The sequence below is a fragment of the Mustelus asterias genome, chromosome 8 (assembly GCF_964213995.1).
Source record: "Mustelus asterias chromosome 8, sMusAst1.hap1.1, whole genome shotgun sequence".
NCBI lineage: Eukaryota > Metazoa > Chordata > Chondrichthyes > Carcharhiniformes > Triakidae > Mustelus > Mustelus asterias.
This window is the reverse complement of record NC_135808.1, coordinates 12,170,072-12,192,487: the sequence shown is the minus strand read 5'-3', so window position 1 is coordinate 12,192,487 and position 22,416 is coordinate 12,170,072. Positions and strand designations below refer to the sequence as shown.

General features: G+C 48.2%; 1 protein-coding gene across 2 annotated transcripts in view; it reads right to left on the bottom strand.

Moving 5' to 3' along the window:
- Positions 1 to 686: 686 nt before the first annotated feature.
- Positions 687 to 22,416, bottom strand: part of LOC144496856 (uncharacterized) — a 41,018-nt gene continuing 19,288 nt past the window's right edge. The window contains exons 6-11 of one of the 2 annotated variants that reach the window (XM_078217423.1): positions 18,570 to 18,695; positions 17,062 to 17,157; positions 15,870 to 15,974; positions 6,788 to 6,867; positions 3,398 to 3,493; positions 687 to 1,869 (exon numbers count right to left, since the gene is read on the bottom strand). In XM_078217423.1, the coding sequence (XP_078073549.1) occupies positions 3,437 to 3,493; positions 6,788 to 6,867; positions 15,870 to 15,974; positions 17,062 to 17,157; positions 18,570 to 18,695 (464 nt within the window). In that variant the 3' untranslated portion in view covers positions 687 to 1,869; positions 3,398 to 3,436. The remainder of the gene's footprint in view (positions 1,870 to 3,397; positions 3,494 to 6,787; positions 6,868 to 15,869; positions 15,975 to 17,061; positions 17,158 to 18,569; positions 18,696 to 22,416) is intronic. The other variant, XM_078217424.1, reaches the window with a different exon arrangement.

Below are 22,416 nucleotides of genomic sequence, written 5' to 3'. Positions count from 1 at the left end.
ATTTAACAGGGTGTGCACACTTAACCCGCAACATCCTTCCATCCCCGTAGATTGTTGCACATAAGTAAATCCTTTGGGGGCGATGGGAAACCTTCATTTCATATGGGTGGCACAGTGGTTAGCACTGCTGCCTCACAGTGCCAGGGATCTGGGTTCGATTCCCGGCTTGGGTCACTGTCTGTGCGGAGTCTGCACTTTCTCCCCATGTCTGCGTGGGTTTCCTCTGGGAGCTCCGGTTTCCTCCCTCAGTCTGAAAGACGTGCTGGTTAGGTGCATTGGCCATGCTAAATTCTCCCTCGGTGTACCCGAACAGGCACCGGAGTGTGGCGACTAGGGGATTTTCACTGTAATGCAGTGTTTCACTTCACTGCAGTGTTAATGCAAGCCTGCTTGTGACCTAATAAAAAAATAAGCTTTATAAACTTTTAAATTGCTCCTTCGGGTCCAAAGGTTTATTTATTTTCTTAGGCTTGCATTAACATTGTAATTAGGTTACTGTGAAAATGCCCCAGTTGCCACACTCTGGCGCCTGTTCGGGTACATTGAGGGAGAATTTAATATGGCCAATGCATCTAACCAACACGTCTTTTGGACTGTGGGAGGAAACCAAGCACCCGGAAGAAACCCATGCAGACATGGGAACATGCAAACTCTGTACAGACAATGACCCAAGCCAGGAATCGAACCCGGGTTCCTGGTGTTGTGGGACAGCAGTGCTAACCACTTTGTGCTGGTTAGGTAGATTGACAATGCTTCAATTACCCGAGTGTCCAAAGATGTGCAGGTTAGGTGGATTCCATGCCGTATATGCGCGGGGTCATGGGGATAGGGCAGAGGGGAGGGCCTGGGTCGGATGCTCTCTCAGAGATTCGGTGCAAGCTCAGTGGGCCAGGTGGCCTCTTTCTGCATCGTAGGGATTGGATGCTGCTGTGTGCCTCTCTTGCCCAAGCCAGCCATGTGATTTCTTTGGGTGTGCGGTTGCATACCTGGCAAATTTGCCTTTGAGAGAACTGGCACTTAATGTTGCAGAATGGGCGAAACCAGGAATCTAGCAAGGGAGTGGTTGTGGATGTATCAGGGGAGTACTTACTTAAAAACTAGCTTATTTACACTGTTCACAGTATTTAAAGTGGGTTAGGGGGAAAGGCACTTCTCCCCTCAGAGCTCCGAATACATTACTGCCTAATGTCAACTTCTACATCAACATGTGCCTCATAGTCCATGTCCATTCGATTAACCCTTCATAATACACCTCCCCCTGCAAGTATGATACCTTCTTTCTGACAACGATACAAAATGATAAGCTTGACTATTTGTTTAATGTCTACCTCCTCTTCAGACCATCACCGTGTTATGGTCAGTGGGGGTGACATGAGGCTGCTGGTTTGTAGACGATTGGAGAACATATTCCATTTGCGCAGGATCCTACGAGGAGTTCAGCTGGAGAGAATCTGTCGGCTCGGGGTTTGGCCCAATATTAGAGCACCAAGGCCAGTGGAGAATTAGTCCGACTAAACCTCCACACAGTCAACAGTCGAAATCTTTTGGAAGGACCATAGCTGATAGTGCAAAGCGGGAGGGAATGGGCTTGACATAAAATGAAGCAGAAACGGCACAAAGGGACAAAAACATGGCTCCTTCCTGAGAATAGTCTCCCTCGATTTGGGGCGATTCCTTCCGGAGGGTTTCTTCCCAGCAATAGCGCTCTCTGGATTTGGGATACTTGCATCCTGGCATTCATGGACCTGGATTTTGGAATGCTTCCTTTCTGATTGTTTCTTCCGAGGGATTCCAGGATTTGGGATGCTTTCCTTCTGCTGGTGAAAGTGCTGTCAGGTTTGACTTGATTCCTTCCCATTGACAGAGTTTCTGCAGAAAAAAGGGAAAAGGTTAGAAACCGGATTCGGCACGGTTTGCCAGCCCTGCAGCCGGGAAGTGAGTGAGAGGCCGGGGTAATCCTCCCTGGCGGTTCAGAACGGGACCATCTGCCACATTCAACCCGCCTTGACCCCACCCCCCCCCAATCTATCTCCCAAATCCCATTTCATCACCCCCACCCCTTACCCCACCCCCCCACCCATCTCCCCAAATCCCCCCACCCATTACCCCAGCCCCCCACCCATCTCCCCAAAACCCCCACCCATCTCCCCAAATACCCCACCCATTACCCCAGCCCCCCCCCAACCCCCCACCCATCACCCCACCACCGACCCATTTCCCCACATCCCACCCATCTCCACAAACCCCCACCCATCTCCCCTAATCCCCACCCATCACCACACCCCCCTCACCCATTTCCCCACATCCCACCCATCTCCCCACCCATCACCCCAAACCCCCATCCATCACCCCAACCCCCACCCATCTCCCCAACCCCACCCATCTCCCCAACCCCCCACCCATCTCCCCAACCCTCACCCATCATCCCACCCCACCCACCCATCTCCCCACATCCCACCCATCTCCCCACCCCCCACCCATCTCCCCAACCCCCCACCCATCTCCCCAACCCTCACGCATCATCCCACCCCCCCCACCCATCTCCCCACATCCCACCCATCTCCCCACCCCCACCCCAAATCCCCCACCCATCACCCCAAACCCCCCACCCATCTCCCCAACCCCACCCATCTCCCCAACCCCCACCCATCTCCCCAACCCCCCACCCATCTCCCCAACCCCCCACCCATCTCCCCAACCCCCCACCCATCTCCCCAACCCCCCACCCATCTCCCCAACCCCCCACCCATCTCCCCAACCCCCCACCCATCTCCCCCACCCATCTCCCAACCCCACCCATCTCCCCAACCCCCCACCCATCTCCCCCACCCATCTCCCCAACCCCCCACCCATCTCCCCAACCCCCCACCCATCTCCCCAACCCCCACCCATCTCCCCAACCCCCACCCATCGCCCCACCCCACCCATCGCCCCACCCCACCCATCTCCCCAACCCCCACCCAACCCCCACCCATCATCCCACCCCCCCACCCATCTCCCCACATCTCACCCCCCACCCCAAACCCCCATCCATCTCCCCAACCCCACCCATCTTCCCAACCCCCCACCCTAAACCCCCATCCATCACCCTACCCTATCTCACCACCTTCCACCCCATCTCCCTAAACCCCATCCAAGCTCCCCACCCTATCTCACCAATCCCGCCCCATCTTCCCACCTCCATCATATTTTCCCTCCCATCTCCCCACCCCATGTCCCCACCTCCTAGCCCATCTCTCCACCTGTCTCCCCACCCTCCACTCCATCTCCCCACCCATCTGCCCAACACTCCCATCCCATCTCCCCATCATATCCCCCCTCCCCAGCTCCCCATCACCCACCCCATGTCCCCACCCCACCTCGCACCACCCCATGGAACTAGGAAGCCTAGTTTTACTTTTCAGACACAGAAGAATGTAGAATGATCAGTTATCAATTAGAGCGTCCGAAGCGACCCGTCTGCTTCAGGTACTTCATTCAGCGACACTTCTTCCTTCAAAAACCAAAAAAAAACATTATTAGTGAAATTTTTGAACAACTGTCTTCTACTCTCTGAATAACGTAATGATGGAAAGGGCTGGGGTTCACAAGACACATCCTTCTGTGATAACCCCCAGGACTTGCATAGGTGAATCACTGATTGACCTCCCTGTAGAACTCGTAGAATATGAGCTCCCTGGTGATTGATAATTATCTTCCCAGTTGAAGCTTGTATAGCGAGTCCTGTATAAAGCAGGCCCATGAGTGGGTCCATTGCTGCATTGCTCTGGTTGGGACTGGTTTGTGTTCACCACAGGCTTGTGGTTTTATTGACTTTATTTTGTGCTATAATGCACCGTTCCTTTACAGCTGACTCCTGGGGTTATCATCCCTCCTGATTAGAATTTTCGATTAGAATTCCGATTAGAATAAAAGATAGGGCGTGTGGGAGTGACCCAGGAGTACTGAACCCCGCCCCGAATCCCAATTCCCATCCCCACCCAACAAAGGCAGCCATGTTACCAGAATTTGGCAGCACCCACATACATCCACTTTCTTCTAAAAGTCCCACTCTTTTCAATGGTTCTCCTCACTTACTGCTGTTGGATAATTATACTTTTGTTGTAAATATTCACCCATCGTTCCTTTCCGGTTGCACCATTTGTGGAGGTTTTTTTTAACGCTCTTTCACGGAGACAAATGTGCCTCAGAAAAAGCAATCAGAAATAGCTCTGAACTCTTAACCGAGTAAGTTTAGAAGCAAATTGTAGCAGCTGTTATTTCTCATGTTTAACACTGCCGGAAAATTAAATTGGATTTAATTGATTTATGATCATCACATTCAAAGTTTATTTTATTAGTGTCAATCTGAAACAAGTCTTCTGAGGCAGAAGTCCCTTCTCCAGAATCCCTTTATTTACAATTCCAACAGCAGTACACAGAGTGCTCTCAGTCAGCAGTCTACCTCCAGGAGTGCCAGAGGAACTGACACACCCGGTTAAATACAAGGAAAGGACTCCCTGATTAGCCCATCAATTGAGTCCTTAATGAGGGAGTTCATATTCCAAAAGGCCAACCTCAATGGCCTGATTGAAGTAGGCTTACATTAACACTGCAATGAAGTTACTGTGAAAATCCCCGAGTCGCCACACCCCAGTGCCTGTTCGGGTAGACTTTAGCATGGCCAATGCACCTAGCCACCACGTCTTTCAGACTGTGGGAGGAAACTGGAGCACCTGGAGGAAACCCACGCAGGCACAGGGAGAACGTGCAGAATCTGCACAGACCCAAGCCGGGAATCGAACCCGGGTCCCTGGCGCTGTGATGCAGCAGCGCAAACCACTGTGCAGCCCATGTATTGGGATACAGTGAAAAGTATTGTTTCTTGCGAGCTATACAGACAAAAGATCTCATTCATAGAGTACATAGGTGAGAAGAAAAGGAGAGAGTACAGAATATAGTGTGACAGTCATAGTTAGGGTGTAGAGAAAGAGCAGCTTAATATGTGATAGGACCATTCAAAGGTCTGATGGCAGCAGGGAAGAAGCTGTTCTTAAGCCGGTTGGTTCGTGCTTTCAGACTTTTGTATCCTTTTCCCAATGGCAGAAGGTGGAAGAGAGTATGTCCAGGGTGTGTGGAGCCCTTAATTATGCTGGCTGTTTCTCCAAGGCAGTGGGAAGTGTGGACAGAGTCAATGGATGGGAGGCTGGTTTGCGTGATGGACTGGGCTTCGTTCACAGCCCTTTGTATTTTCTTGCGGTGCTGGTCGGAGCATGAGCCACACCAAGCTGTGATACATCTGGAAAGGATATTTTCTATGGTGCATCTGTAAAAATTGGCAAGAGTCGTAGTGGACATGTCGAAAAATGTGCAGAGGGAGGTGAAGATTGTGATGGCTGGCGGGACAGGTGGTGGCGAGGTGGGTGGCTTCTGATAGTCAACCTGATCAGATGATGATGCACTCCTGGATGAGGTGATTTTTATGGAAGAGAAGTTGTCAATGTTGTTTACAGTACTGTGCGGGCAATGCCCGATTGTAGCAGCTACTGTGGCACTTTTTCTATGGGGTGCGAAGCACAGGGTTATAACCATAGTGGAAAAGTAATGTTCCATTGCAGCTTCCCTCATGGTACTGTTTGTTAACATTCTACAATGAACAGCTCAATAGCAAGAACCTACATTTATACAGGACCTTTACCTTAATAAGAAACATAGAATCCATAGGATCCTACAGTACATTCGGCCCATCGAGGTGCACCGACCACAATCCCACCCAGGCCCTATCCTCATAACCCCATACATTTACCCTAGCTAGTGCCCCTGACACTAAGGGGCAATTTTAGCATGAGGCAGCAGTGCTAACTATTAAGGGCATTCCGCCCTTAAAGAATGGCTTAACGGAGGAGGGAGAAGTGGATTGATGAGAGAGATGGGAGGCATTGTGAGGCCGCACCTGGAGTATTGTGCACAGTTTTGGACCCTTTAGTTGAGGAAAGATATAGTGGCATTGGGGGCAGTTCAGAGGAGGTTCACTAGATTGATTCCAGAGATGAGGGGTTTATCATATGAAGAGAGATTGAACAGTTTAGGCCTATACTCTCTGGAATTTAGAAGAGTGGGTTATACAAGATGATAAAAGGTATGGAAAAAATAGACATGGAGAGGATGGGGTATTCAAGGACGAGAGGCCATAGTCTTAGGATAAGGGGTAGCAAATTTAAAACAGAGTTGAGGAGAAACGACTTCTCCCAAAGGGTTGTGAATCTGTGGAATTCGCCACCCTAAAGTGAGAAGGATGCTGGGACAGTGAGTAAATTTAAGGAGGAGTTAGACAGATTTTTAATTGGTAATGGGTTGAAGGGTTATGGGGAGAAGGCAGGAAAATGGGGATGAGGAGAGTAAATCAGCCATGATCGAATGGCGGAGTGGACTCAATGGGCCGAATGGCCTAATTCTACTCCTATATCTTATGAACTTATAAAGGGTGGGGGTCCCAGAGATCTTAGGCTGAGGCAACTTAAGGTATGACCACCAATTGTGGTACCATTAAAATCAGGTATGCACAGAATTAGAGGAAAACAGATATCTCAGAGGGGTGTGGGAGTGGACGAGAATACAGAGGTAAGACAGGGCAAGACCATGGAGGGATTGGACACCAAGGAGGAGAATTGTAAAATTGAGGTGTTGCTTAACTGGGAGCAAGTCTGTATTAGTGACAAAGACGGGAAGGTGAACAGGACTGGATGTGAGTCAGGACACAGGAAATATATTATGGGATGACCTCAAATCTTTTTATCCCAATACTTACAGATCTCTGAGGTTGTTCAGGATCTTCATTTTGATTTTCCGGTGGCGATCCTCTCTGTCGTTCTTTCCTGTGTTTTTTGTCTGTTGACGTGACACAAAATTAGTCATAACGATCGACAAAGGAGCTGAACATTTTCACAATGATTCAAGTGCTTTGTTCAAGTGTAGCCGGATAGATTTTCCTGTTCCTGCTCCTATTAAATTGCTTGGGATTAGAGGAACTGCAGACAGGCAGGAACACATGCGCTTGGAACGGGAGAACCACCCCACTCACTTTTCCATCTTTTTAAAGGTCATTGAGCTGAAACATTGGGTTATATGAACCAGGGCAGGACTTACTCAGTTAATGGTAGGGTGTTGGGGAGAATTACAGAACAAAGAGATCAAGGGGTACAGGTTCATAGCTCCTTGAAAGTGGAGTCACAGGTGGACAGAGTGGTGAAGAAGGCATTCGGCATGCTTGGTTTCATTGGTCAGAACATTGAATACAGAAGTTGGGACGTCTTGTTGAAGTTGTACAAGACATTGGTAAGGCCACACTTGGAATACGGTGTACAGTTCTGGTCACCCTATTATAGAAAGGATATTATTAAACTAGAAAGAGTGCAGAAAAGATTTACAAGGATGCTACCGGGACTTGATGGTTTGAGTTATAAGGAGAGGCTGGATAGACTGGGACTTTTTTCTCTGCAGCGTACAAGGCTGAGGGGTGATCTTATAGAAGTCTATAAAATAATGAGGGGCATAGATCAGCTAGATAGTCAATATCTTTTCCCAAAGGTAGGGGAGTCTAAAACTAGAGGGCATAGGTTTAAGGTGAGAGGAGAGAGATAGAAAAGGGGCCAGAGGGGCAATAGTTTCACGCAGAGGGTGATGAGTGTCTGGAACAAGCTGCTAGAGGTAGTAGTAGAGACGGGTACAATTTTGTCTTTTAAAAGGTTGAGACAATTACATGGGTACGATGGGTATAGAGGGATATGGGCCAAATGCGGGCAATTGGGATTAGCTTAGGGGTCTAAACAAAAAGGGCGGCATGGACAAGTTGGGCCGAAGGGCCTGTTTCCATGCTGTAAACCTCTATGACTCTATATTTTACTGGTGAAGTCCAGCATGGGCGGCATGGTGGCATAGTGGATAGCGCTGCTGCCTCACAGTGCCAGAGACCAGGGTTCGATTCCCAGCTTGGGTCACTGTCTGTGTGGAGTTCGCACATTCTCCCCGTGTCTGCTTGGGTTTCCTCCAGGTGCTCCATTTTCTGCCCATACTCCAAAGATGTATGGGTTAGGCAAATTGGCCATGCTAAATTCCCCCTCAGTGTACCCGAACAGGCACTGGAGTATGGCGACTAGGGGCTTTTCACAGTAACTTCATTGCAGTGTTAGTGGAAGCCTACTTGTGACTAATAAATAAACTTTAAAAAAAGCCACTGTGGTTGCAATAGAGAGACAAGCTCTTCCGCTGGCAATTGGATCCAAGGTGGCATGGTGCCATCTGCAGCCAACTAAGAGGCTTCCCTGTTACCCAGTTAAAGACATCAGCCCACCCCAACAGTTGCTGGACCAATCAGAGGGCTGGCAGCTCAGCAGCACCACCAATGGCAGTGTCTCACTGGCCGGTCCGGCAGGTGCCCAAGTTGCCAACTTTCCTGTGCAGACTCGATGGGCCGAATGGCTTTCTTCTGCATTGTAAGATTCTATGATTCTAAGGGCAACTATATATTTTTTATTTGTGCTTGTGATGTGGGTGTCGCTGGCCGGGCCAGCATTTATTGCACATCCCTGAGGGCAGGTAAGAGTCAATGACTCTTGGTGCGGCACGGTGCCACAGTGGTTAACACTGCTGCCTCACAGCACCAGGGAGCCTGGTTCAATTTCAGCCTCAGGTCACTGTCTGTGCGGAGTCTGCACGTTCTCCCCATGTCTGCGTGGGTTTCCTCTGGGAGCTCCGGTTTCCTCCCACAGTCCAAAGATGTGCAGATTAGGTTGATTAGCTATGCTAAGTTGCCCCAAAGTGTCCAAAGATCTGCAGGTTAAGTGGATTGGCCTTGCTAAATTGTCCCTTAATGTCAGGGGGACTATCTGGGTAAATACATGGCATTATGGGTAGGGGCCTGGGTGAAATGTTTACCTCCAGTCCCTGACTCCATGGGCCAAATGGTCTCCTTCTGCACTGTCGGGATTCTATAATTCTATGACATTGTTGTGGGTCTGGAGTCACATGTAGGCCAGGCCAGGTAAGGACAGCAGATTTCCTTCCCATTAATGAACCAGATGGGTATATGATAGTGGTTTCATGTGCATCATTCCAGATTTTTATTGAGTTTAAATTCTACCATCTGTCGTGGTGGGATTCGAACCCGGGTCCCCAGAGCATTATCCTGGCTCTCTGAATTACCAGCCCAGCGACAATACCATTACACCAGCGCCTCCTCGCTGGGCCACTGCTAAAACTCCCTGGTCCACAATTTTAACCGGCCTATTTGTGATGTTTAGAGGCAGAACGGTTTCCTAGTTACACAGAGTACAATTTCAAAAAAAAACTTGAGATTATTATGAGATAAATAAGAGATAAGACCTTGAAATTATATCGCACTTTTAATGTAATCTAATTTTCCAAGGAATTTCACAGGATTGTAACCGGGGGAATTCAGACCAAGGCGATATCAAAGCAGATGGATCAAAGTTCAGTCAAAGGGATAGGTCTGAAAGAACTTACAGGGGTAACTGAAGCTGGAGAGGTGGACAGTTTTAGGGAGGGAATTTCTGGGATTAAGGCCCAGGCTCATGCTGGAATAATTAAAATCAACAATGCTCAAAAGGACCAGAATTAGAGGCTTGCAAATACCCTGCGGGGGTGGCGGGGAGGTGGGGATTTCAGCGTTAGAGATGGGCAAGGCTATTGAGGCTATTGGAAGACAAAGGTTGAGAATATAACTTGTTAAATGTTGTTACTTGAATGGGTGCCAGTGTAAGTCAGTGAGTGCAGGAGTAATGGGACTTGGTGCAAATAAGGACATGGGCAGCAGATTTTTGAATAACCTCTAGTTTACAGAGGGTACAGTCAGAAGTCTCACAACACCAGGTTAAAGTTCAACAGATTTATTTGGTATCACGAGCTTTCGGAGTGCTGCTCCTTCATCAGGTGAGTGGAGAGTTGGATTCACAAACATGCTATATATAGACAGAGACTTAATTGCAAGATAATGGTTGGAATGTGAGTCTTTACAGTTAGTCAAGTCTTTACAGGTACAGACTCCACTCTCAATGCCGGTACCTGTAAAGACTTGATTACCCAAAAGATGCACTGGGGAAACAGTCTTCCTCCTGGAAGTACCCAGATCAGCATTGCTTGGCCATTGTCTGAGAATTTGCCCCCTGCCCCTGATGTGCGATTGTGTTACGAGAACCATCTAATATTGCGATTCAAATCGCAATCTTCGGGACGTTCCGACTGCGTTAACATCAACAGCTACCCAGAAAAAGCTCAAAGAATTAAACCACTTCGAGCTTCTGGTAACCATAGCACTGACCCAGAACAGCCCCCTCACTCCACAGACCTTCCCCAACCACCCCATCCCCCCCCCCCCTCCCACTGCCCACCAGAGGTCCTCCTCCCTCTACCCTGTGTAACCTCCAATGGGACACCTGCAGTATCCCCAACATCAGACTTCCAATTCCCGGGTGCATTCTGGGTGGCACAGAGCTTAGCACTGCTGCTTCACAGCAAGAAGTTTAACAACACCAGGTTAAAGTCCAACAGGTTTATTTGGTAGCAAAAGCCACACAAGCTTTCGGAGCTGCAAGCCCCTTCTTCAGGTGAGTGGGAATTCTGTTCACAACCTGGCTTCACAGCGCCAGGGACCCGGGTTCGATTCCCGGCTTGAGTCACTGTCTGTGTGAAGTTTGTACATTCTCCCCGTGTCTGCGTGGGTTTCCTCCGGGTGCTCCGCTTTCCTCACACATTCTGTAAGACGTGCTGGTTAGGTGCATTGACCCAAACAGGCACCGAATGTGGCGACAAGGGGAATTTCACAGTAACTTCATTGCAGTGTTAATGTATGCCTTACTTGTGACTAATAAATAAACTTTAACTCCTACACCCAAGGGACACTCGACACCCCATGGGATCCGCTGAGTACATCTCCATCCCCTCAACTGCCCTCCACACCATTAGGCTACCCTCACACATCCCAACTCCACCCACCTCTCCCCTGCCACCACTCACCTCTCCCCTGCCACCCCCCCCCCCCCCCCCCCCCCCCACTGGCCCTCCCCCCAAATGATCACCCGAGTTACTCTCTCCCCATTCAACCACTGGCCACCCTCCCCCACCCCATTTGCCCACTCTGAACACCTGACACCTCCCCACTTCCACTTCCAATCCATTGACCTTATAAATTGACCTTCTCCCTGGCTACTCAGTAGCTCTCTCCAAGAGTAATTTACCCAGCACCGCTCCCGTGCATGTTCCCTTAGCCTTGTCAATTTTTTCTCTTCAGAAAATGATCCAACTCTCTGTTGAAACAAGAATCTGCCTTCACCACATTCTGGATTCTAATCATTCATTGCACGGTACGAGCTGAAATAGCTCAGTTGGGAGAGCGTTAGACTGAAGACAGAAAGGTCCCGGATTCAATCCTGGGTTTCGGCTTGAGCTCACATGCTGGTGTTCTTTGCTATCTCTAACTGGCATTGCATTTAAAGGCAGCACAGTGGTTAGCACTGCTGCCTCACAGTGCCAGGCATCCGGGTTCAATTCTGGTCTCAGGTCACTGTCTGTGTGGAGTTTGCACGTTCTCCCCCCGTGTCTGCGTGGGATTCCTCCGGGTGCTCCCGTTTCCTCCCACACTCCAAAGATGTGCAGGTTAGGTTGATTGGCCGTGCTAAATTGCCCCTCAATGTCAGGGGGACGAGCTCGGGTAAATACGTGGGGTTAAGGGGATCGGACCTGGGTGGGATTGTTATCAATGCAGGTTCGATGGGCCAAATGGCCTCCTGCTGCACTGATTAAAGTTTATTTATTAGCCACAAGTAAGGCTTACATTAACACTGCAATGAAGTTACTGTGAAATTCCCCTAGTCGGCACACTCTGTCGCCTGTTCGAGTCAATGTACCTAGCCAGCACGTCTTTCAGAATGTGGGAGGAAACCGGAGCACCCGAAGGAAACCCACGCAGACACGGGGAGAATGTGCAAACTCCACACAGACAGTGACCCAAGCCGGGAATCGAACCTGCGTCCCTGGTGCTGTGAAGCAGCAGTGCTGAACACTGTGCTATCGTGCCGCCCTTAGGAATTCTATTCTATGATTCTTTTCTTCCTGCTTTTTATATGTCGGAAGATAATTAAGGAGACGGTTGAGATAGGCAGCTGGAGAATGGAGTTAACAGCCGTGGCCAAAGACACAGATATAAGGTTGAGGTAAAGGAGCAAAATGGGGAAGAATTTATTTTTTAGGCGCAGTGAGTGGTTGAGACAACTGAAACTAGCTGACCACAAGAGAACTGGGAATTCAGAGAAGGAAGTTGCAGGGGCTGCGAAAGGAAACTAGAAACAGAATGGGGAAACAACATTCAGAAACCTCCAAGCTGGGAGTTGGCTGGAAAACTGAGAGCTTGGCAGAAATTCGGCCAGCACAGCAGATCACACAGTAAGACACAGGGTTCAAAAGTTGTGCTGAGTCATTGAAATTTTCAGGCAAAATTCAGCATTCGACAAGATTCCATGTGACAATTCTAAACATCAGTCAACTGACTCCGAAAGAGACAATCATGCCTCAATGTTATGGTCCGAAAATTATGGTCTGCCGCTGGGGAATTTTCCAGATAACCACCCACCCCCTCACCCATCTGCGCTGTATTGAAATTGTTTTTATTCATTCATGGGACATGGGTGTTGCTGGCTGGCAGCACTTGTTGCCCATCCCGAGTTGTCCGAGGGCAGTTGAGTCAACCACATTGTTGTGGCTCTGGAGTCACATGTGGGCCAGACCAGGGTAAGGATGGCAGATTTCCTTCCCTAAATTCCCCCAATTCCCCTAGATTTCCTTCTGCACTGTAGGGATTTTGTAAAGGGCATTAGTGAACCAGATGGGTTTTTCTGACAAAGCTTTCATGGACATCAGTAGATTCCGAATTCCAAATGTTCCAGAAATCGCAACTGATGATGAAATATTGCTTCACCCCTGGTGTTGTGGAGACGTTTGGGGGTGATTTTCTAACCTTGCAGTTCACGTCAATCTGGAAAATCCTTGGGCGCATCTGCCCGCCTGAGCAACATAAAATATTGGGGAGGCGATGGCCTAGTGGTATTATCGCTAGACTATTAATCCAGAAACTCAGCTAATGCCCTGGCAACTCGGATTCGAATCTCGCCACGGCCGATGGTGGAATTTGAAATCAATTTTTTAAAATGTGGAATTATGAAGCTACTGATGACCATGAAACCACTGTCGATGTGGGTGTCACAGTGGTACAGTGGTTAGCACTGCTGCCTCACAGGAACCTGGGTTCAATTCCGGCCTCAGGTCACTGTCTGTGTAGAGTTTGTACATTCTCCCCGTATCTGCGTAGGTTTCCTCTGGGTGCTCCGGTTTCCTCTCACAATCCAAAGATGTGTGGGTTAGGTGGATTGGCCATGCTAAATTGACCCTAGTGTCAGGGGGATTAGCAGGGTAAATGAGGGGTTACAGGAATAAAGCCTGGGTGGAATTGTGGTCGGTGCAGACTCGATGGGCTAAATAGCCTCCTTCTGCACTGTAGGGATTCTATGAAAATTCTGGCCCATGTGTTTTGATGATGGGGACAGCGTTTAGATGAGAAATAGGAGCACGGGCAGAACAAGGATAGATCCTTGCAGGATCCAATAAGTAACAGTGCAGGAGCAGGATGAGAATGAATTTACAGGTGATTCTTAAAGTTGAAAGTTCATTTATTAGTGTCACAAGTAGGCTTACATTACCACCGCAATTTAGTCACTGTGAAAATCCCCTAGTTGCCACACTCCAGCGCCTGTTTGGGTACACGGAGGGTGAATTTTTGCATGGCCAATGCACTTAACCAGCACATCTTTTGGACTGTGGGAGGAAACCAGAGCACCTAGACGAACCCCACGCAGACAAGGGGAGACGCCACACAGGCAGTGACTGTAATAAGTCTTCGGAGGCAGAAGTCCCTTCACCAAACTCCCTTTATTTGTAATTCCAACAGCAGTACACAGAGTGCTATCAGTCAGCAGTTCATCTTCCGGAGTGCCAGAGGAACTGACACACCCGGTTAAATACAAGGAAAAGACTCCCTGATTCGCCCATCAATTGACTCCTTAATCAGGGAGTTCATATTCCAATAGGTGAACCTCAATGACTGATTGAAGTCATTCCAGTGACCCAAGCCAGGAATCAAACCCGGATCTCTGGCGCTGTGAGACAGCAGTGCTAACCACTGTGCCGCCACTGTCTTGTTAGATTGAAAAGAATGGAGCCAGGTGAGAACAGTCCCACCCAGCTGGATGGCGATGGAGAGGTGTTGAAAGACATTGGTTTGGATAAAGGCTGAAGACTGGACGAGGGGGTGAAGTTTACCTCAGTCACACAATCACTGGATTTCATTTTTCTTTTCATTCATTCGGGGGACATGGGTGTCGCTGGCTGGCCGGCATTTACTGCCCATCCCTCGTTACCCGTGTGGCACTCAGATAAACGCAAAATGCTTCAAAGGCTGGAAATTGGGAAAATAGAAACAGGAAACGCTGGAAATGCTCAGCGGGTCAGGCAGCATGAAGAGAGAAACAGAGTCAACGTTTCAGGTCAATGACACTGGAAAATGGTGGAGATGACAGTTTTTAGCAGGTATTAAGGTGTGAAAAGAGGTACGGGAGGTGGGTTGGGGGTGGGGGAGAAGTGGGTGAGGTACAAAAACATCACCATCAGTTTCTGTCGGAAAGAAACAAACATATAAATTTGAGTGCAGAAAGCTGTAAAATGCTGAACTGAAAGATGGGGTTACTGCTTCCGGACTTCACTGGACCCGTGTAGGAGGCCCGAGGATGGAAGGTCACCGTGGAGGGGAAGGGAAGTATCGACACGGAAAATCGGCAACAATTCCACCAACTCTGTGTCCATTACATTGGGGCAGCACGGTAGCACAGTGGTTAGCACTGCTGCCTCACAACGCCAGGGACCCGGGTTCAATTCCCGGCTTATGTCACTGTCTGTATGGAGTTTGTACATTCTCCCCGTGTCAGCGTGGGTTTCCTCCGGGTGCTCCGGTTTCCTCCCACACTCCAAAGATGTGCAGGTTAGGTGGATTGGCCGTGCTAAATTACCCCTAAGTATGCAGAGGTGTGTAGGTTAGATGGATTAGCGGGGAAGAGGGCCTGGGTAAGATAGTCTGTTGGAGAGTCGGTGCAGACTTGAGGGGCTGAATGGACTCCTTCTGCACTGTAGGGGTTCTACACTCCACTCCAAGTTAAAATTCTCACCTTTGTGTTCATACCTCCACAGCCCCCTCCGACGCTCCGAGATATCTGAACTCTTTCAGCTCTGGCCTGTTGTGCACTTTCCCACCACTGCAGCGCTGTCTCAGCAACAATCTCTGCAATTCCCTCCTTTAAACTCTTGTGTAATAACCCCCATGATCTGCATGGGGAGTCACTCATTGACCTCCCAGTTGGGCACATCGAATGCAAACTCTCTGGGGATTGGTAATTAGCAAACCAGGTAGAGTTCGTGTACCGAGCCTTGTAAAAAGCAAGACCCTGAGAGGGTCCATTAACCTGTTAGTCCCAGTTGGGGCCCGTTGTGTTCACCACAGGCTCGTGGTTATTGTTTATTTTGTGCAATAAAAGCCCAGTTCCTTCACAGCCGACTCCTGGAGTTATTATGTCTTTGCTTTTCCAACTCTTTCCCCCCTTTAAGAAGCTCCTTACAATTTCTGTCATTGACCAAGCTTAGGGCTAATACCTCATCCATTTTTTTCAGTCTACGCTCCTGTGAAACTCCTTGGGACACTTTGCGACCAAAAGTTGCTAATCAAATGTAAGATATTGCTTATAAGTTTTAAAACAACCTGTTGGATCCATACTTACATCTTAGGACATAAACTGCAAAGATGAAAATAAAAATAAAGACTGGCACCGTTACAGCAAGGGCTATGCTTGATTGTAGATTGGGTAACGGTTCACACCCTTTACCTGCCAATAGACAACAGCACGTCAAACCAAGAACTGCAGTTGTAATCAGCATATTAGTTGCAAAGTAACTGAAAAATATCTAAAACAATTCTATTTTATTTCATTCAACTCTTGTGTGCATGCATACCTCTCATCATTTTGTCTCAGTTTTTGAATATGGCTTCTCAATGTTTAATACAAAGTCCAACTATATATAAATATTTGGAAAAGAAATCTGTGGCAAATGTAGAAATTTCTTAGATTTCTCTCCTCACATCATCGTCAATGACTGTAGAATCCCTACAGTGCAGGAGGCTGCCATTCGGTCCATCAGGTTGGCACCGACCCTCCAACAGAGCACTCTACGTTGGCCTAGGCCCATTCTCCCACCATTTTCCCATAGCCCCATGTATTGATCGCGTATTAAGGGACAATTTAGCATGGCCAATCCACCTAAGCTGCACATCTTTGGACAGTAGGGGACAGTTTAGCATGGCCAATCCACCTAACCTGCACATCTTGGGACTGTGGGAGGAACCCAGAGCACCTGGAGGTGGTTGGGGCAGCATGGTGGCACAGTGGTTAGCACTGCTGCCTCACAGCGCCAGGGACCCAGGTTCAATTCCTGGCTTGGGGCACTGTCTGTGTGGAGTCTGCACGTTCTCTGCTTTGTCTGCGTGTGTTTCTTCCGGGTGCTCTGGTTTCCTCCCACAGTCTGAAAGATGTGCTGGTTAGGGTGCATTGGCCGTGCTAAATTCTCCCTCAGTGTATCCAAACAGGTGGCGGAGTGTGACAACTAAAGGATTCTCACAGTAACATCATTGCAGTGTTGCTGTAAGCCGACTTGTGATACTAATAATAAATGAACTTAAAAAAAATAATGGATAAATGTTTGAAGCAGAACGGGGGAATACAAAGGGGAATGGTATTTGAGTTAGTTTGATCCAGCAAAGAGCTAGCACAGACTCAACGGGTCAAATAGCCTCCTCCTTCAGTGTACACTTCAAAGCATCAGCTGGTGCCCATGAAAACTGGCAAAAATAACTCAGCCATTTGTTCTTCCGAGTGGGATTTCAAAAATCTGTTGAGTTTATCACTGAAAACTCACCAGCTAGCTTGTTTATTTCCACAAGCAGAAGACCTGATCCGCAAACCACAATGACTCCACCCATTGGAGTTACTGTATCCAGCGTGATACGACAAACTGGAAAAGAAATGAAACAGAAGGAATCAAAGATCACACACACACACAATGTACATACACAGGCACACACACACACACACCCACCCACACCCACGCTCGCATGCACACACACACACCGGCATTTACATGCAAGTACAAATCCTGAGCCGACTGCCTTGTGCAATAATCGCTGGAGAATGCAACTGGTCACGGAGAGACACAGCGGTTGGCACTGCTGCCTCACAGTGCCAGGAACCCGGGTTTAATTCCGGCCTCGGGTCACTGTCTCTGCAGAGTTTGTGTAGCTACACAGGGTGCCATCTTTAAAGGGCTCCCCAGTCATAACACGAGTAAACCTCACCACCCTGCCCATCATGGAGGTCTCAGGGTCTCCCCTCTCCATCCCTGATCAGAGCCAGCACTTAACTCCCCCTCCCACACCCCACCGATCATCCGCCCTTTTTGTCCACCCCCCTTTCCCAATCAACGACCCCTGCCTCCCAGTCTGAGCCGGCGCCCATCTTCAGCATCCCCCCGCAACACCCCCCCCCTCCCCGACGGCCATCACCACAACCTTCTCAAGGGCAACTAGGGATGGGCAGTAAATGCTGGCCCAGCCAGCGACACCCACGGCCCATGAATGGATAAAGAAAGCATCCCCAGCTCCTCCGACCAAGATATTGTGGATATCAAACAGAATACAAAAATCGGATGTGGAAACTGTTGGAAATACTCAGCAAGTCAGGCAGCCTGTGCAGAGGGGAACAGTTAGTTAGCTCTTCAGGTCAACAACCATTCGAACTTCCTGAACCATGGGCTGGCCCTCTTTGAACTTATTTCATTCTGTGCCAATCTGCTTATCTAAGACATTATTTGTTTCACAAAAGTTTACGCACACATACGCCCATTTGTGCTGTTCCACCCCAACTAGTTCATTATGAGCTATCAGTCTGGGAGTTTTAGCAGGGCACAAAGAAAGGGCAATATTGTCACAGAGAGACGACAATGTAGGTTATTAGGAGGTTAATGGAGACCTTTAAATCATAGAATCCGAGAATCTACAGTGCAGGAGGAGGCCATTTGGCCCATCGAGCATGCACCGACAACAATCCCACTCAGGTCCTATTCCTGTCACCCCATATATTTACCGTACTAATCCCCCCGACGCTCAGGGCCAATCAACCTAACCCACACACCTTTGGACTGTGGGAGGAAACCGGAGCGCCCGAAGGAAACCCACACAGACACTGGGGAGAACGTGCAAACGCCCCACAGACAATGACCCGAGGCTGGAATTGAACCGGGGTCCCTGGAGGCAGCAGTGCTAGCCACTTTGCTTTAAATTTGATTTAAATGGAGTAGGGAATGGAGAGAGGCAATTTAATGGTGAGTATTAAAAATGTGTTACCAACAAGATCAAAATTTGAACTTACATTTCGAATTCAAGATCTCTTTGAACTTTCTCATGATCGATTCATTCATACTGCACGTGGATATTATGGTGAATATTAACAGGAGGCACAAAACCACCAACATAAACACCGGAATCTGTGACATTTCTGTTGAAAGAACAAAAAGTGATTGAAATTACACACATCCAAAGGTTAGGTAAGAGGTACAAATGAAAACTAAGGGGGTGATCTCACCATAAAAATTTCCAAGTGCCGAGTGAGCTTGAAAACGGGAGTTTCAGATCCATTTTTGTTTGGGCGAGTTTAAAAATGCAATCTTGTGCCACTGTGCAAAGAAAAAAATGCACAATCTGTTTCCTGCTAGCAGAGGGAGGAGAGGGAGTCTAACTCACCAGAAAGCCTGCAGCAGGCAGTAGAGTGCGCAATCGTGCATGTGCACATCACTCTGTTCTGTGCAACAGAACAGAGATCTGTCAGTCACTCCCCTCCCCTGCCCCCAGAATATCACAAACCTCTCTTCCCAACCCCCCACCAACAATCGCTGGCCTCCCTGTTTGATTGGCTCCTCTACACACCTGGATATTGCCCCTCCCCCCCATTTGATCAACCCCCACCATCCCCGGCCCCAGTCGAACCTGATTTTTTTGCAACTCATGCAATCTTACCGGCTCACCCCGCCCATCGACTGGCAGAACGAGAAGGTAAGATTGCCCACTGATGTAACTTAAGGGAATTCTTTACTTATGGACACAAGATGTCTGCTGCATAGTTGTTATGGGGGACTTCAACTTTGCAAATATTGACTGGAAAAGCTATAGTTAGAGTACTTTAGATGGGTCAGTTTTTGTCCAATGTGTGCAGGAGGGTTTCCTGACACAGTGTGTAGATAGGCCAACAAGAGATGAGGCCACATTGGATTTGGTACTGGGTAATGAACCAGACCAGGTGTTAGATTTGGAGGTAGGGGAGCACTTTGGTGATAGTGACCACAATTCGGTTACGGGCCGGTCAAGGACAGTAGTGGGAAGTTGTGCGTTGAGCCTGAAGAGATAGGAGAGGCGCTAAATGAATATTTTTCGTCAGTATTCACGCAGGAAAAAGACAATGTTGTCGAGGAGAACACTGAGATACAGGTTATTGGACTAGACAGGATTGGGGTTAATAAGGAGGAGGTGTTAGCAATTCTGGAAAGTGTGAAAAATAGATAAGTCCCCTGGGCCAGATGGGATTTATCCCAGGATTCTCTGGGAGGCTAAGGAGGAGACTGCAGAGCCTTTGGCTTTGATCTGTATGTCGTCATTGTCTACAGGAATAGTGCCAGAAGACTGGAGGATAGCAAATGTTGTCCCCTTGTTCAAGAAGGGGAGTAGACACAACGCTGGTAATTATAGACCAGTGAGCCTTACTTCTGTTGTGGGCAAAGTTTTGGAAAGGATTATAAGGGATAAGATTTATAATCATCTAGAAAGGAATAATTTGATTAGGGATAGTCAACACGGTTTTGTGAAGGGTAGGTCATGCCTCACAAACCTTATTGAGTTCTTTGAGAAGGTGACCAAAGAGGTGGATGAGGGTAAAGCAGCTGATGTGGTGTATATGGATTTCAGTAAAGCTTTCACTATAAGAAGGATGTGGAAGCGCTGGAAAGAGTGCAGAGGAGATTTACCAGGATGCTGCCTGGTTTGGAGGGTAGGTCTTATGAGGAAAGGTTGAGGGAGCTAGGGCTGTTCTCTCTGGAGCGGAGGAGGCTGAGGGGAGACTTAATAGAGGTTTATAAAATGATAAAGGGGATAGATAGAGTGAACGTTCAAAGACTATTTCCTCGGGTGGATGGAGCTATTACAAGGGGGCATAACTATAGGGTTCGTGGTGGGAGATATAGGAAGGATATCAGAGGTAGGTTCTTTACGCAGAGAGTGGTTGGGGTGTGGAATAGACTGCCTGCAGTGATAGTGGAGTCAGACACTTTAGGAACATTTAAGCAGTTATTGGATAGGCACATGGAGCACACCAGGATGATAGGGAGTGGGATAGCTTGATCTTGGTTTCAGATAAAGCTCGGCACAACATCGTGGGCCGAAGGGCCTGTTCTGTGCTGTACTGTTCTATGTTCTATGTTATGTTTGACAAGGTTCCCCACGGTAAGCTATCGCAGAAGATACGGAGGCATGGGATTGAGGGTGATTTAGCGGTTTGGATCAGGAATTGGCTAGCTGTAAGAAGACAGAGGGTGGCGGTTGATGGGAAATGTTTATCCTGGAGTTCAGTTACCAGTGGTGTACCGCAAGGATCTGTTTTGGGGTCACTGCTGTTTGTCATTTTTATAAATGACCTGGATGAGGGCGTAGAAGGATGGGTTAGTAAATTTGCAGATGACACTAAAGTCGGTGGAGTTGTGGACAGTGCGGAAGGTTGTTGCAGGTTACAGAGGGACATAGATAAGCTGCAGTGCTGGGCTGAGAGGTGGCAAATGGAGTTCAATGCGGAAAAGTGTGAAGTGATTCACTTTGGAAGGAGTAACAGGAATACAGAGTACTGGGCTAATGGTAAGATACTTGGTAGTGTGGCTGAACAGCGAGATCTCGGTGTCCATGTGCATAGATTCCTGAAAGTTGGCACCCAGGTTGATAGGGTTGTTAAGAAGGCGTGCGGAGTGTTAGCTTTTATTGGTAGAGGGATTGAGTTTCAGAGCCAGGAGGTCATGCTGCAGCTGTACAAAGCTCTGGTTCGGCCGCACTTGGAGTATTGCGTACAGTTCTGGTCGCCGCATTATAGGAAGGATGTGGAAGCATTGGAAAGGGTGCAGAGGAGATTTACTAGGATGTTGCCTGGTATGGTGGGAAGGTCTTATGAGGAAAGGCTGAGGGACTTGAGGTTGTTTTCGTTAGAGAGAAGAAGGTTAAGAGGTGACTTAATAGAGGCATATAAGATGATGAGAGGATTAGATAGGTGGACAGTGAGGGCCTTTTTCCTCGGATGGTGATAGCTAGCACGAGGGGACATAGCTTTAAATTGAGGGGTGATAGATATAGGACAGATGTCAGAGGTAGGTTCTTCACTCAGAGAGTAGTAAGGGCGTGGAATGCACTGCCTACAGCAGTAGTGGACTCGGCAACATTAAGGGCATTTAAATGGTCATTGGATAAAAATATGGATGATATTGGAATAGTGTAGGTTAGATGGGGTTTAGATTGGTTTCACTGGTCGGCGCAACATTGAGGGCTGAAGGGCCTGTACTGCGCTGTTATGTTCTATGTTCTATGCTGCATAGTGAATCACCCATTAGGTCATTGTAGCATGTTGCTGGATTTATCCTTAATTAATTACACTGTCCAGTTCACTCCCTAAGGGTTTATGACTGTCCCTTCAAAGATGCAATGAACTCTGCCTCAAGTGCTCTTAATAGAACATCACACACTCCTCACAATCTAATAGAATTCCTCCTGAATGGAGAGAGGTGGATACTCAGCGAGACCTTGGTGTCCTCATGCATCAGTCGCTGAAGGTACAGCAGGCAGTAAAGAAAGCAAATAGTATGTTGGCCTTCATAGCGAGAGGATTTAAGTAAAATGAGAGGGATGTTTTACTGCAATTGTACACAGCTTTGGTGAGGCCACACCTGGACTATTGTGTGCAGCGTTGGTGTCCTTATCTGAGGAAGGATGTCCTTGCTATAGAGGGAGTGCAGCAATGGTTTACCAGGCTGATTCCGGGGATGGCAGGTCTGTCACATTAGGAAGGACTAAGTGGGTTAGGATTGCATCCATTGGAATTTAGACGAGTGAGACGGAATCTCATAGAAACTTATAAAATTCTAACAGGATTAGACATGGCATATTCAGAAACAATTTCCCGATCGTCAAGGAGT